Here is a 15,133-nt window from a genome sequence, read left to right on the forward strand (position 1 = left end):
AATAAAACCTGATTGGAAAAGAAATAAATATTAATATTTTCTTACCAATATCAATGTATTTGGGATCCAAGGGTGTACCAATAGAATTACAAAGAACTAGTACAAACTGTGAACAAATAAAACAAAAAGGATCAGAACTCCTGATTATGAATAATAAAGAAAATATGCTTAATATATATCATGCTTATCTCTTTTTCAAGTATTGCTAACTAAAAAACAACTGATGAAATTGTTAGGTACAAAAATAGCAGAAGAAAAGAGACAATTTACAGAATTAAATGTAAAGAAAGATAAATTAATACTAAACCAAGGCTGGTTTCTCAACGTAATGGAACACTGTGGTTTTTAAGAAGACACAAGAAACACAGTACTCTGGCTTCTTTTCATCATTTATACAAGGGGCCTTCAAAAAGTTTATGGAAAATGTGTATTATGAAAAAATTATGAATGGATTTAAAATTTTTGGCATCAAAATAAATGTGTACTAACTTGTTAAAAGATGTCTGAACAAGATCTAGTTTGAAGCACTAAGAAGGAGATGGTAGCAGTTTGAACAAAAAGCCCTGTCAAAGTGATACTAATTCTGCTAAAATTAAAGGAAGAAAAAACATCAAATTTATGGTACAGTTTGGGTGGAAGAATGGTGAAATCATCAATGCTTTATGAAAAGTTTATGGAGACAATGACCCAAAGAAATCAGCAGTTTACAAATAGACAACTCACTTTAAGAAGGAACAAGCTTTGGGAGGCCGAGGTGGGTGGATCACGAGGTCAAGAGATCGAGACCATCCTGACCAACATGGTGAAACCCCGTCTCTACTAATACAAAAAATTAGCTGGGCATGGTGGTGCGTGCCTGTAATCCCAGCTACTCAGGAGGCTGAGGCAGGAGAATTGCCTGAACCCAGGAGGCGGAGGTTGCGGTGAGCCGAGATCGCGCCATTGCGCTCCAGCCTGGGTAACAAGAGCGAAACTCCGTCTCAAAAAAAAAAAAAGAAGGAACAAGACAAAGTAATGATGAAACCTGCAACAGCAAGCCATCCATGTCAATTTGCAAGGAAAAAATTAATCTCATCTTGTTTCTGCCCTAATTGAAAAGGACTAGCAATTAACGGCAGAAAAAGTAGTCAACACCATACACATCTCAACTGGTTCAACTCAGACAATTCTGACTGAGAATTTTAAGTTAAGCCAACTTTCCACTCAATTGGTGTCAAATCCATTGCACCCAGATCAGCTGCACACAGGAGCAGAGCAGTCAACAGAAATTTCAAATGGAGGAATCAAGAACCTGAGGCATTTCTTCAAAAACTGCAACAGGAGATGAAACATGGCTTTACCTGTATGATCCTGAATGCAAAGCACGATCAAAGCAATGGTTACCAAGTGGTAGAAGTGGTCCAGTCAAAGCAAAAGCAGACTGGCCAAGAGCAAATGTCAGGGTGACAGTTTTGGGGGATGCTCAAGGCATTTTGTTTGTTGACTTTTTGGAGGGCCAAAGGACAGTAACATCCACTTATTATGAGAATGTCTTGAGAAAGTTAGCCAAAGCTTTAGTAGAAAAATGTCTGGGAAAACTTCTTCAGAGTCTCTCTCCACCATGACAATGCTCCTGCTCATTCCAGGCATCAAACAACGGTAATTTTGCAAGAGTTTCAATGGGAAATCATTAGGCATCTACTTTACAGTTCTGATTTGGCTCCAGCTTTCCTTTTGTTTCCTAATCTTAAAAAATCCTTAAAGGGTACCCATTTTTCCTTAGTTAATAATGTAAATGCATTGATATGGTTAAATTCCTAAGACCCTCGGTTCTTTAGGGATGGACTAAATGTCTGGTATCATTGCTTACAAAAATGTCTTGATCTTGATGGAGCTTATGTTGAAAAATAAAGTTTCTATTTTTATTTTTATCTCCTAAGTCCATTTTTCCATGAACCTTCTGAAGTCCCCTCATATTTCTAAAGTTTCTGATCAGCTATAACATCAAAACTCATTTTTATCCTATGATCAGCTATGTAAGAGCTAATTTCATTTGTTACCGTTGCACCAAAAGTCTCCATCTCGTTCTCCTCCTTTGAAGCAATATATAAATGACATGAGAAATTCAGAAAAATTCAGTTAATTAAAAAAAGACATGATCCAACCTAATGAAAATGGCTTATATACAAATAATCATCAATGATTAATATTAGGAAAATAAGCATAATGCACATTTTACATCCCATTGTTCTAAAGTGATCATTTCATTTTTCTTACTGTTCCTGTATCTTGTACTAAGAATACTATTCTACTTAGTTATACATGCTAGTAGTTTCAAAAATCAAATAGAACCACAAGGCTTCTTACTAAAAAATGGCAGTTCCCCTAAGTTCCCATTCCGGCTCCCTTTAACCGATCCTTTTGCTATTACTTCCACAAATCTAAGTAACGTGTTTATACTGCTACTTGTTTTATTTCAATTTAGTGTATTAGCTATTGTCTCCCTCTACAAATGACAAGTGTTTAGCTTTCTCTCATTCATTTTTCCCACCCACCGCTACCACACAGGGGCACATTTCCATCCGTTTCTCTTTCTATTTTTAATACAATTTTGTCAGAACAGAATTTAGGGTTGAGTATGTTTATTATACTTCAATTAAAAGGTTTTAAATTTAAAAAAAAAGGATGATTACATCATTTTGACTATATAAATGCTATTCACAATTCAGTCATCAAGTATATCATGATTTATTTTCTTTTCAAGCATATTCTGCTTTCTCTGTAGTTGATAATTGTATTTTTTCTCTCTGCTTAGTCATCTATGGGCTTATTACTAACACAAATCCCCAATTATCCTTGAATTACATGTATCTTGCTGCAAGGGCTCAAATATATCAGGTAGTCTATTAATATCATCCCCTTGAAGTTCTCTTGGAGCCTTCTGACCTTCCCTCATCTGACTCACTGGACACACTGCGCCACGGTCAGCTGGCACACTCTTCCCCATTGGTGTCCCACTCTCCTGTTTATTCTGCTTTCTTGGTTTATTCCTCATTTTGTTAGACTATTTCGTGAAGTTACTTCCTAAGATAGGGAAGCTTGGAAGGGAAATTTTTAGTGACTTACACATGTAATAATGTCTGTTTTCTTACCCTCTTATTTATGTATTTATTTATTGAGACAGAGTCTTGCTCTGTCGCCCAGGCTGGAGTGCAGTGGCGCATCTCAGCTCACTGAAACCTCTGCCTCCAGGGTTCAAGTGATTCTCCTGCCTCAGCCTCCCGAGTAGCTGGGATTACAAGCACCCACCACCACACCTGGCTAATTTTTGTATTTTTAGCAGAGACAGAGTTTTGCCATGTTGGCCAGGCTAGTCTCAAACTCCTGACCTCAGGTGATCTGCACATCTTGGCCTCCCAAAGTGCTGGAATACCCTCATATCTAATTAGTAGTTGACTTAAGCCATGGAATTGTAAATGGAAAACCATTTTCCCTCCAAATTTTGAGGCAATTTTCCAAAGCACTGCTGTTGACAAATAGAATACCACTTATGATCCCTGATGTTACGAAATCTATTTTTCCTCTCTAAAACTTGTAAGACTGTTTTCTCCCCAATGTTCTGAAATTCCACAATGATGTGTCTTGATGTGGAAATATTTTTATTCAATGAACTAGGCACTTCCAATCCAGACCTTCAAGGAAATTTTTCTTGAATTTTTTTTCGTATTTATTCCCCTATATTTTGCCTATTCACTCTTTTTAGAAATATTATTGAAATGCTGGCTGGGTGCAGTGGCTCACACCTGTAATCCCAGCATATTGGGAGGCTGAGACAGGCGGATCACAATGTCAAGAGATCGAGACCATCCTGGCCAACATGGTGAAATCCCATCTCTACTAAAAAACACAAAAATTAGCTAGGCGTGGTGGCACGTGCCTGTAGTCCCAGCTACTTGAGAGGCTGAGGCAGGAGAATTGTGTGAACCCAGGAGGTGGAGACTGCAGTGAGGCAAGATCACGCCACTGCACTCCAGCCTGGCGCCTGGCGACAGAACAAAACTCTGTCTCAAAAAAAAAAAAAAAAAAAGAAAGAAAGAAATGCTAAGCTTCCCTTACTGGTCCTCTAATTTTATCTTTTCACTCCTACTTTCCATTTCCTTGTCCTTCTGCTTCACTTTACAGGTGTTTTCCTTCATTTTATCTTCTAATCCTCCAGCCAGTTTTCATTGTAGTCATCACATTTTTCATTTTTAGAAACTTCCTCTTCTGTAGTATCCTTTCCTTATTTTTGGATGTAGTATCTCTTAACTCTCTGAAGGCAATATTGATGGTTCTTTCGAAATAATATTTTTTAGAAGTGTCCTTCCTGCATAGTCTCTACTTCTTCCAATTTCTTTTCTACTTGTGTTTAGATACCTTCCTCAAATGTCTGGCAACCGTGTCTAACTGCTTATATTTAAGTGTCAGACACTGAAAGCTGTTTGGAACAGAGTTGTCTATAAGTAAGCCTCACTGACTGGCGTCTTTACTGCAAGGTGATGGGCAGGGCTACTTCCTTGGGGGCTCCCAATCTCAGTATCTTTAGAGGGCTTTTCTCTTGAACAGGTGGAATTCTCCTGAGAAAATTTCCAAACTCCCACCTCAAAGCTCAATGCTTGGCTGCCAGTGTTCCGGGAACCAAGTGGGAAAAGACTGGCGTAACATTGAGTAGTAAACTTTTAACACTAATTGTCCTATTTTCAGCAGAGATCCCCCACTCTCAGCTCTGCTTGATGCTCTTCAGTGCAGCGACTCTTTGATCCTCTCTGGAGAGTAAACCCCAGTCGTTCTAGGTGGCGGAAGGGCAGCTGCCTGTGGACTCAGTATAGGGGAGTGGGATCTCCTTCTTCCTAGGCTTTTTAAAAAAAAGTTTTCTCTTTTCTGCATAATCACTGGTACTTCCAAATTGCTTTTATGTTTGTTTCTTTCTTCCACCAGGTACCCCCAAGTCCTGTGGCTCTTGGGATTCCATAATATAAGCCAGTTGCCTCTGTTTTCTCCCTGAATGGCTTATGATTCAGCTTTCTTAGGTCTGCTAAGGTAATTACCACTAATCCACCTACTCTCTAATCTACAAAATTTTGCTGCCATTTCCTTTCCCTTTCTGGTCCCTATGGGCTTATGACTTCTTAAAAAATGTCTTTACTGTTGTTTTAGCAAGTTTCAGAGTGAATACCACCAAACATGGCTGTTCAAAGAGTCACCTTTAACAAAAAACTCTATACTTTTTCATGGGTAGTCCTTCTCAGAAATATTTGCATACTTCTGCAAATATTTAAGTTGTCAGTATACTTTTTAAAAAGACATATTTGTATTATTTGTTATACTATATTAATTTTTAAAGCAATTAACTCCAAATAAAAGTAGATTTCTCAATGTCAAAAGCTACCCAAACTGTTTTAAGTGTTCATTGCTGCATAGTTTCTTCAGCATTTATGCAGAGTAGATATCTGGGTATTCATTTTTGCTTATAAAATTTCAACTTGAATAAAGATTGTGATATTGTAAATATATTTCAGAGACAAAAAGCTTCAGTATTGAACCAGTCAATATAAACTGCCATGTGATTAGCTGCTTGAAGAAAAAAAAGTCAGGGATGCAGCATCAATGGAGTCACGGAGTTTTCTAAAATTGGTCTAGACCGATAGGGCCAACAGATCCACTGTCTTGCTGTACTTGCCAGTGTAAAGCCCATGCTTAAGAAGGTAGATAACTATAACCCAATTTTGCCAAGCAGTTAACCCATCTATATCTTAAAATATCAAGAAACACCTACCTGAGGATGATTTTCATCAGCTTTTGTAGCCAAAATGCAGAAATCGCCACAGGTAGTAATAGAAATGAGACCCTTCACATATTTAACATACTTTTCATTGTTCTTCGTATCCCAGAAGACAACACAGTACTCTGGACGATCAGGTTTGGTATACGCATAAACTACAGTATTTGAGCAATAACCCCACTAGGAGGAAAGGAAGGAGGAAAGGGAAGAAGATAGAAAAGCAGAAGAAATATTCAGCATTGGGAAGGAAAATCTTATTTTATTATTTACTCTAGAAATATTGCAGATATATGGTTTATCACTGCTGACAAAATATATTCTTCAGAAATAGAAGACAGGACTCAATCTTCAGCTTAATATCTTTTTCTCAGTAAAATAAAAAATATCTAAAAATAATAAAGATATGCATAAAACAAAGAAAATATATTGCAAATATAAATTTAGTTGGTCTAACTTTCCTCATTTTATTTTATTATTATTATTATTATTTTTTTTTTTTTTTTATTTTTTGAAACGGAGTCTCACTCTGTCACCCAGGCAAGAGTGCAGGGGCGCAATCTCAGCTCACTGCAACTTCCGCCTCCCAGGTTCAGCGATTCTTCTGCCCAGTCTCCTGAGTAGCTGAGACGACAGGCACACACCACCACACCCGGCTAATTTTTGTATTTTTAGTAGAGATGGGGTTTCACCACATTGGCCGGGCTGGTCTCAAACTCCTGATCTCATGATCTGCCCGACTTGGCCTCCCAAAGTGCTGGGCTTACAGGCGTGAGCCACCATGCCTGGCCTAATTTTCCCTATTTTAATTGGTAAGATTTAAGCTTCAATGGTAAAAATTTTCAATAATCAATAATAGCTACTGAAGAGAGGACAACAGGTAGCATGATCCCTGTCAAAGTTTCAATTCTGGATCCCCAAGTAGGAATTCAAAAATAGTCACTTTGCCTTTTTAACCCCATCCATATTTTTTATATTTGTTTTTATCAGAGTAACATATTTACATAGTATATGGTCAAATAATCCTATCTGGCTTATATAAAACAAACAAAAACAAAATGCAGAACCCCCTGCCAAATTTCCTCTCTGGAATGGTCGTAGAACTCCTTTAACTGCAACTGCTCTGGTATTTATTTCCATATCCCATTATCTATCGATTATGGAACTTATACACTTACAGCTTTCCCCTCTAACTCACCTAACATGTTTATATTTAATTTTGAATAAAAAATATTGTGTTGATATTATGATTGTGTTTACCAAACACATAAAAAGCTAAGCCATGTTTAGCTTTTTATATCCTGATTACTTTCTAAAATAAATTTTTTACTTTAAAATAGTTTTAGATGTACAGAAAAGTTGCAAAGATAACATAGAGTTCCCATACACCCCTCATCTATTTCCCTTATTGTTAACATTTTACATTACCATGGTACACTTGTCATAACTAGGAAATCATCATCACTATTAACTATATTACTATGACTATTTAGTAAACATCATACTTCATTTAGATTTCATTCACTTTTCCCAAATGTCCTTTTACTATTCCAGAATCCCATTTGGGATACTTAGATTTAATCATGTCTTCTTAGGCTCCTCTGGGGTATGACAATTTCTCAGTCTCCTTGTTTTCAATGATCTGGACAGTTTTGAGGAGTACTGGTCAGGTATTTTGTAGATTGTCCCTCGATTTGAGTTGTCTAATGTTTTTCTCATGCTTAGATTGGACTGCAGGTTTTTAGGAAGACCAGCACAGAAGTGAAGTGTACTTTTTTATCATGCCACATCAGGGAGTATGTGATATCCACATGACATTCCTGATGATATTAACCTTTATCACTTGTCCAAGGTATGATTGCCAAGTTTCTCCAATATAAAGCTACTTTATTTTTCCCCCCCTCTCCATACTCTACTCTTTGGAAACTAAGTGCAGCCACACTCAAGCCAAAGGAACAGGGTGCTATGTTCCACCCCCTGGAGAAGGCAATACCTAAGTAAACTGGAATAATTCTGTAAGGAAGATTTGTTTCTTCTCTCCCATTTATTTATTTATTCAAATAATCCATTAATATCAGCAACAACTCTTGGGCATTTATAATTTAGGTCACAATAAAATACTACATCATTTAGTTTATTCTTCAAAGTCCTCCAGCTTTGGCCATTGGGAGGCTATTTCAGCCATGTCCTTTTGACATTCCCCCATCCTTTTGTTATCTGAGAACTTCCTTACTCGCTGGGACTATAAACTGTTTCATGCTTACCTTGTATTTTCCCTGCCCTAGTCCTAGAATCAGCCATTTCTCTAAGGTCCTTTACCTTTTAAAAATTAAATATATAATATTTTTTATAAAAAAGAGTTTACCAGATCAATCTTGTATTTCAGAGCTTGTTTTAGATCAAACGTTAAATTCAAGATAAAATACTGATTATATATTAATGTTGCTTATTCTCATTTTTTCCTTCTAATCCATTATCTGCCCTTCTCTAGCCTGCTGTGAGCCTTGGAGCCCAGTTTCCATGAACTCCATCACCTGGGCTACCTTGTCATCTGGCTCCCAGTTGGGTTTGGCCAATAGAAAACATCAGCAAGTGGAGAGGTGAGCTGGAAGATTCATTCCCCAAATCCCTCTCTGCCTGGCTGGTTGGCAGGGTCTGGGCTCCTGCAGAGCAGCCCCTCTTGCACAGCCACAGCTCCTGTGGGTTCCAGGAGCCTTACTCCCTTGTCTTGCCCCTTCAGGCCCAGGGCTGCTGATGGCTTCTCACTGATGCTAATCTTTGGGTGCTGCTTTTTATCATCCCTTGCTGTTCCCTTTAACCCTGCCCGTGTCTCTGTAATAAGCCTTTTATCAATCTATCTTCAATTACTCCTTTGAGTGTACCATCTGTTTCTGGCTAAGACCTTGAGTAATGGAGTGATTTTACTAACTCGATATAGTATTCTAGAAAAGTTTACTAGTTCTAAGGTCTCCACACAAAAAGGCTTCCTTTCTGCTAGCTTCTAAAATAAGATAGCTTTGAATATACATTGAGCTATAGCAAAATTATTTAGTAAAAAAACACTATTTTACAACTGCTTTTAATACTTACCTTATAATTAGGTCGAATGTTTGCAAAATATATAAAGGAATCAACAGCTAGTGCAATTCTCAATCCACCTCCTTCCCAAGATAGTGCAGATATTTCCTTTCCAGGAACTTTCAAAGTACCCAGATGCTGAAAAAAAGTTATCTTTAACCTAAAGTATAACAATTAACTCAAATACAAATTACCACCAATCACTTCATAGAGATCAAAAGTGGTATAAACATTTTGTGAAAAGTTACTACTCACTTTAAAATCAGTTTCCTTGAATTTTTATAATGAAAAACATACATATAAGAAAAATTTACAAACTATATCCAAAGAATTCAATGGCAAATTTCATCAAATCCAAAATGACATAGACTGAAACATGCATTTTTATTTTTATGTACAACTAAGGAAAGGAAAAAAACACATCGCTAATTAAAATAGAGCAACTTTGATTATAAGATGCCTCCTCATTTTAGAGTTGCAAAGCATTGTATTTCTTAGAATCAATGAAATATTGTATTAGTAAATTCAATCATAAAGTCTGGTCTTTCTCTTTCATCTCCTCACAACCAACTAGTCACCAAGTCCTATTGCTTTTACTCCTTTCCACTCTCTACAATTACCTTTTTAATGGATCAAACTGTGGTAATAGTTTCCTAACTTCAATTCTTACCTTTCATCTGTTTCCTGATTCTCACCCTCTGCCCTCCCAATTCAGTCTCTGTCACAATTATCTTTCTGGAATACAGATCTGATCATAACCCATCCTGCTTTTTTAAAGGTTTAATAATTTTTAAAGATCAGTAACTCCCCACCATCACATTCTTCAGCAAGGCATACAATGCCTTTTCCCATCTAGTCCAAAACCATATTACGTGGCTTAATACCCCACTATTTAGCCATAACTGCTGTGTGCCGGCTCATGAAGGAACTACTGTATCTCCACAGCTTCAGCCTATACATTATCCCTTCTGCCTGAATCCTTTCTTCACAGCTCCCCTATCCTTACTGGCTCTTGTCCTTCTGGCGCACTCCTATTCATCCATCAAGATACAGTTCAAATCCTGCTTCCTCAATGAGTCCTGCCTTCTTCCTCCACTCCATGGTTCCAGAAAATTAGAGAATGAGCTCCTTAATTGTACTAGCTGCATCATATTCACATTTATTTGCCTTTCCATTAATAGATTATTTGATAAACTGATATTCAATAAGTGTCTTCAATAAATATATATTCAAATTAATTGTTTCATATACTAAGATAGTACTTTTTATGACTGAATTAACAAGGGAATAAATGAAAGCAAATACTTTTTTAATCTGGCTATAAAACAACCAAACATTTTTAATCTATGCCTTTTATTTGACAGAATGGTATAATCTCAAAAATCTCAATGAACTTTGCTGGTATCCCTTGTTCTTAAGCAGATATCCTTTTGGGTCAAGTTTAATGTTATTATAGTTTGAATGTCTGTCCCCTACAGAACTCATGTTGAAATGTAATTGCCATTTTGACAATATTAAGAGATGGGACCTTTATGCAGTGATCAGGGCATGAGGACCCTCATGACTGGGACTACTGCCATTATAAGAAGGGGAATTTGGTCCCCTCTTGTCTCTCTATTGCACTCTCTTTGCCCTTCTTCCTTCCACCATGCAGCGATGCACAGGAAAGCCCTCACCAGATGTCAGCAGCTCAATACTGGACTTCTCGTCCTCCACAACTGTGAGCCAGTAAGTTTCTGTTCATTATAAACTATGCAGTCTGTGGTGTTCTGTTATAGCAGCACATAACAGAGTAAGACAAATGTATTGAGCTACATTTTGCCAAGGAAACCAATGGAAGAAAAAAAAAACACCAAAGTTTTAACCCAGGAGGGTCTGATCTATCTGTCTTGCTACCTGTATAAAATTAAAGGGGAACCAGCAAGCTCCCTACAGTACTCTTGGAATCGACTCATCCATAGGAAGAGGAGAATACAGCCATCTTTAACTACAAACCAGCCAGGATGTGGCAGCAGCAACAAAAGAAAACCAACTTTTAGTAAGCCTTCACTACATGCCAGGCACTGTGCAGGCATTTCCTCATTGTAATCTCCTTTAATCTTTACAACAGCACCATGACATATTATCTTTATTTCTGAAAATAAGTAAACTGTGTCTCAGAGGCTAAATAACTTCTCAATGTCAAACTACATGTGGGAAATGAATTCAATGCCAGGTCAACTTGACTACAAACCCTGTGCTCTGTTATCTCCTACCATGGCTAAAACCACAGTGCAAAAATCAGGAGCCCCTGGTCCTCAGAATTTAAAAGCATATTCTTCTCTGAGGTTTTCTTAAGTTTAAATCATTAATTTTAAATTGTTAGATCACTTCCACCCAAGTTATCTTTCCTACCTTAACAGTAACATAGATCCAAAGAAAAATTCCCCATATATTCACTCACTCAAAAAATACTGACTACTATGCCCTGAGGAATTATGCTAGATACTTTTAGTTACAGCTGGACCAAAACCCACTTACAGTTTTCAGTTTAACACTTAACACATCGTTTTGCAAGATAAACAAACAGACTTTAGAACCCATGTTTTTCTACTTGGGGAAGGCTGAACTAACAAAAATAAGCAGATAAAACATTATGATAAATAAGGAAATGGCAACCAACAAAAATAACCAATAAAGAACATGAATTAAGAAGGAGGCTCTAAATATAGAAATAATTAGAATGCAGATTTTTAATTATTTAGGAACCTTGAAAACTATGCCTTTTTTTGCTTCACTTTTACATCTACCAGAAATATTGCTGGTTGACAGTGTATAGAGAGAGCACCTACTTTCTACAGTATATTCTACCAGGTAAGTTTCAAATACTGATTCAAAAGCATCAGACATATCATTTCTTATCCTAATAGGAATTATTAAAATACATAAAAATAATAATATTAAAACAACTGGTACAAGCTTTTATGTGGCAAAAAAAAAACTCACTAAATATCTAGTGTAGTTTGACGTAGAGAAGTTATTTAGCCTCTGAGACACAGTTTACTTATTTTCAGAAATAAAGGTAATACGTCATGGTGCTGTTGTAAAGATTAAAGGAGATTACAATGAGGAAATGCCTGCACAGTGCCTGGCACGTAGTGAAGGCTTATTAAAAGTAGGTTTTCTTCCCTTGCTGCTGCCACATCCTGGCTGGTTTGTAGTTAAAGATGGCTGTATTCTCCTCCTAGTCTGTGGTGAATTTATAAAAGCCAACAGGGTATCCAAAAGGGACAAAATATAATACTGAGTTAGAAAATAAGATATTCAAAATGTATTAAGCTTAGTTATTAATAAGCTCTCACTTTCTAAATTCTTTAAAATTCACAATATGTTAATTCTCCTACTTGACATTTTCCAATGCTACTTCTGAAAATTATCTTTTAAAATTAAATTTATTAAAAATACTACAGAGAAAGATAATATCTGTATGTACATTTATGAAAACAATCCTTGTATTTTAATGTAGCATCACCCAAGAATAATTACTAAATTTTCTTCAAATAATTTATTAGTTTGCAACAAATTAAAAGTATTAGAAGTTTGGAGGAAAGATAGATAGATATGTATGTTTAATATCTATACACATTTAAAATATCACATTAAAAATCAGAAAAACTCATCTGAAACAAGTATATTAAACTAAATACTACTCAAAAGCTGGCTATGAAAAGAGACACCTATTCAGATCACAGAAAAAATACTCAAAGTAACAACTTCATGGTGATTTCTTATGTCAAATTTCTGGTTTTCTGAATGTATAAAATTGTAACTTTTATTTTATAATTATAAGATTATAAAATTCCATAATAAAAAACAACAAAGATTTATACTACAAAGATAAAATGTCCCTAAAAGAAAATATGACAAATTTACACCATGTTCTTTTTTCCCCTACCTTACTACTCACTGCACATTTAAATAGAAAGAAAGAAGATCCAATTTGAACTCATTTACCTCACCAAACGGAGTGTAAAACTGCACAACGTTCACATCTTTGTCCTGCATGGCCACCTTCTGGGAGCCTGCCACAGCTAATACGCTGCCCATGTGGTTCCACTGGATGCCTACTACGTACATGCCAGTGTCAATCAAAACGGGATCTAGTCAAAAAGAGAAAAACGAGGTGACTGTGGGAAAATACTTAGCCTAGAGAACTTTATAATCTTACAACAATTTTTAAATATTTTTAAAACTTTCCACATTTAAAAAAAAACATGGCTGGGTACAGTGGCTCACGCCTATAATCCCAACACTTTAGGAGGCTGAGGCGGGCGGATCACCTGAGTCCAGGAGTTCAAGATCAGCCTGGGCAACATGGTGAAACCCCGTCTCTGTGAAAAATAAAAAATTAGCCAGGGGTGGTGGTGCATACTTGTGGTCCCAGCTTTTCAGGAGGCTGAGATGGGAGGATCCCTCAAGCCCAGGAAGCCAAGGCTGCAGTGAGCCAAGATTGTGCCACTGTACTCCAGCCTCGGCAACAGAGTGAGACCGTGTCACCAAAAAAAAGTTAACAATTATAAATTAAGGCCAGGCACGGTGGGTCACGCCTGAAATCCCAGCACTTTGGGAGGCCAAGGCGAGACCATCCTGGATAACATGGTGCAACCCGGTCTCTACTAAAAATACAGAAAAATAGCCAGGCGTGGTGGCATGCACCTATAGTCCCAGCTACTCGGGAGGCTGAGGCAAAAGAATCACTTGAACCCAGGAGGCAGAGGTTGCAGTGAGCCGAGATTGCACCACTGCACTCCAGCCTGGGCAACAGAGCAAGACTCCATCTCAAAAAAAAAAAAATTAGAAATTAAAAAATTTTTTAAAACAGAAAAATTCCTTACTTTGGTCATTCTCATGTCTCATTATTTGGCATCTTCCATTGTCGAAGCAAACAGCAAGGCAAGGGCAATCAGGCTCCACGTAGCCTTCTGTACCATGGTACCAATGAATCCCAGCAATGCTGATAGCTCCAGTGACATTCACCAAACAACTCAGTTTCATTTTTATCTAAATAAAATTGGTTAGGTTTAATATTTTACATTTCAAAACAGAGCAGTATAGCTACAATACTCTAAATAGAGTATTGTAGGAAGAACACTGAAAACACAATCTAAAAATCAGGTTGCAAATAAAAACTTAATCACCTACTGGTGTACAGGCCTTGGGCAAATCAACTAAATCTCCATTTTGCCCACATGTTAAAAATGAGGATTAAAAAAACACTGAGTTTTTATGAGACTCAAATAACAAGTATATGAAAGTACTTTGAAAACAGCAAAATGTCATACAAAAGTTCAATGTTTTTCTTCCACCAGTGAGTGGATTTACTTAGTGTCCTAGCCCTTGCTAAAAAACAGAACTGTCCCATCAGTAGATCACAGATCTATTATAGCTAAACCTTGCAAAGCCAGAATTTTTCTGCAGATTATGCTGCCTGAGCCTATTCTATTTTACCTTCTTTCGAGGGATTGATTTTTCTCTTACAATTTAAGTCTTTCATTCTTTTTACAAACAACCATTTTTGTAGCTTGCTACAAAAATATCTTTGGTATCTAAATGTAAACTTTGGCTTGAGATACCAGAAGACACTTAAAAAACTTATACACATTGTCCTACTCGTTATCCCTCCGCTTCAATGCACTGACATCTTGTCCTTTCTACCTACCAACAAAACTGGAACTAAAAGCTACTCTCTAACGTGTTACAATAATTTGCCTTGAGAAAACCAAGACTTTAATTTTAAAAATTTTAGATGATTGGGAAAAGAAAAAATCTGAATTGAAGACTTTAATTATACAAAGCATCGTAACAAATAAATGTGTATACAAACGTGAATGATATGTACAATAATCATACAAAATTGTATAAACAAGACTGATGAATACACAGACTTACTATAAAATTCCCGTGATTGTCATAAATGTGTATTTCCCCATTTGCCAGTCCAAAGAGTAAGACTTTACTGTCTGCAGACCATGTTACATGGCACAGCTGTATACCCTTCAGGTCTTTTCCCCAAATACGATTGCCTAAAACAAAACATTATTAAAAGTTGTTCAAGGTCATGACCCTCCAACAACTGCTTTTGAAATCTTTGTTTTCCTAAAGATCTCTCAAATTCTTCACAGCATTCATGCATTCATTCAATTTATTAGGTCAATAAACATTTACTGAGCACCTATATGTGCCAAATACCTAAAGAGACATTGAAATAGCAATTCTTTC

The 15,133-nt window shown here is 36.7% G+C and overlaps 1 protein-coding gene across 2 annotated transcripts in view; it reads right to left on the reverse strand.

The window, feature by feature from the left end:
* Window positions 1–15,133, reverse strand: part of WDR35 (WD repeat domain 35) — a 65,456-nt gene that overhangs the window by 36,158 nt on the left and 14,165 nt on the right. The window contains exons 6-12 of one of the 2 annotated variants that reach the window (XM_012475096.2): window positions 14,804–14,937; window positions 13,750–13,915; window positions 12,869–13,014; window positions 8,888–9,013; window positions 5,795–5,980; window positions 2,040–2,072; window positions 46–106 (exon numbers count right to left, since the gene is read on the reverse strand). In XM_012475096.2, the coding sequence (XP_012330519.2) occupies window positions 46–106; window positions 2,040–2,072; window positions 5,795–5,980; window positions 8,888–9,013; window positions 12,869–13,014; window positions 13,750–13,915; window positions 14,804–14,937 (852 nt within the window). The remainder of the gene's footprint in view (window positions 1–45; window positions 107–2,039; window positions 2,073–5,794; window positions 5,981–8,887; window positions 9,014–12,868; window positions 13,015–13,749; window positions 13,916–14,803; window positions 14,938–15,133) is intronic. The other variant, XM_012475097.3, reaches the window with a different exon arrangement.

This window comes from Aotus nancymaae, unplaced genomic scaffold (genome assembly GCF_030222135.1).
Source record: "Aotus nancymaae isolate 86718 unplaced genomic scaffold, 86718_ANA_hifiasm-v0.15.2.pri h1tg000057l, whole genome shotgun sequence".
NCBI classification, from domain to species: Eukaryota; Metazoa; Chordata; class Mammalia; order Primates; family Aotidae; genus Aotus; species Aotus nancymaae.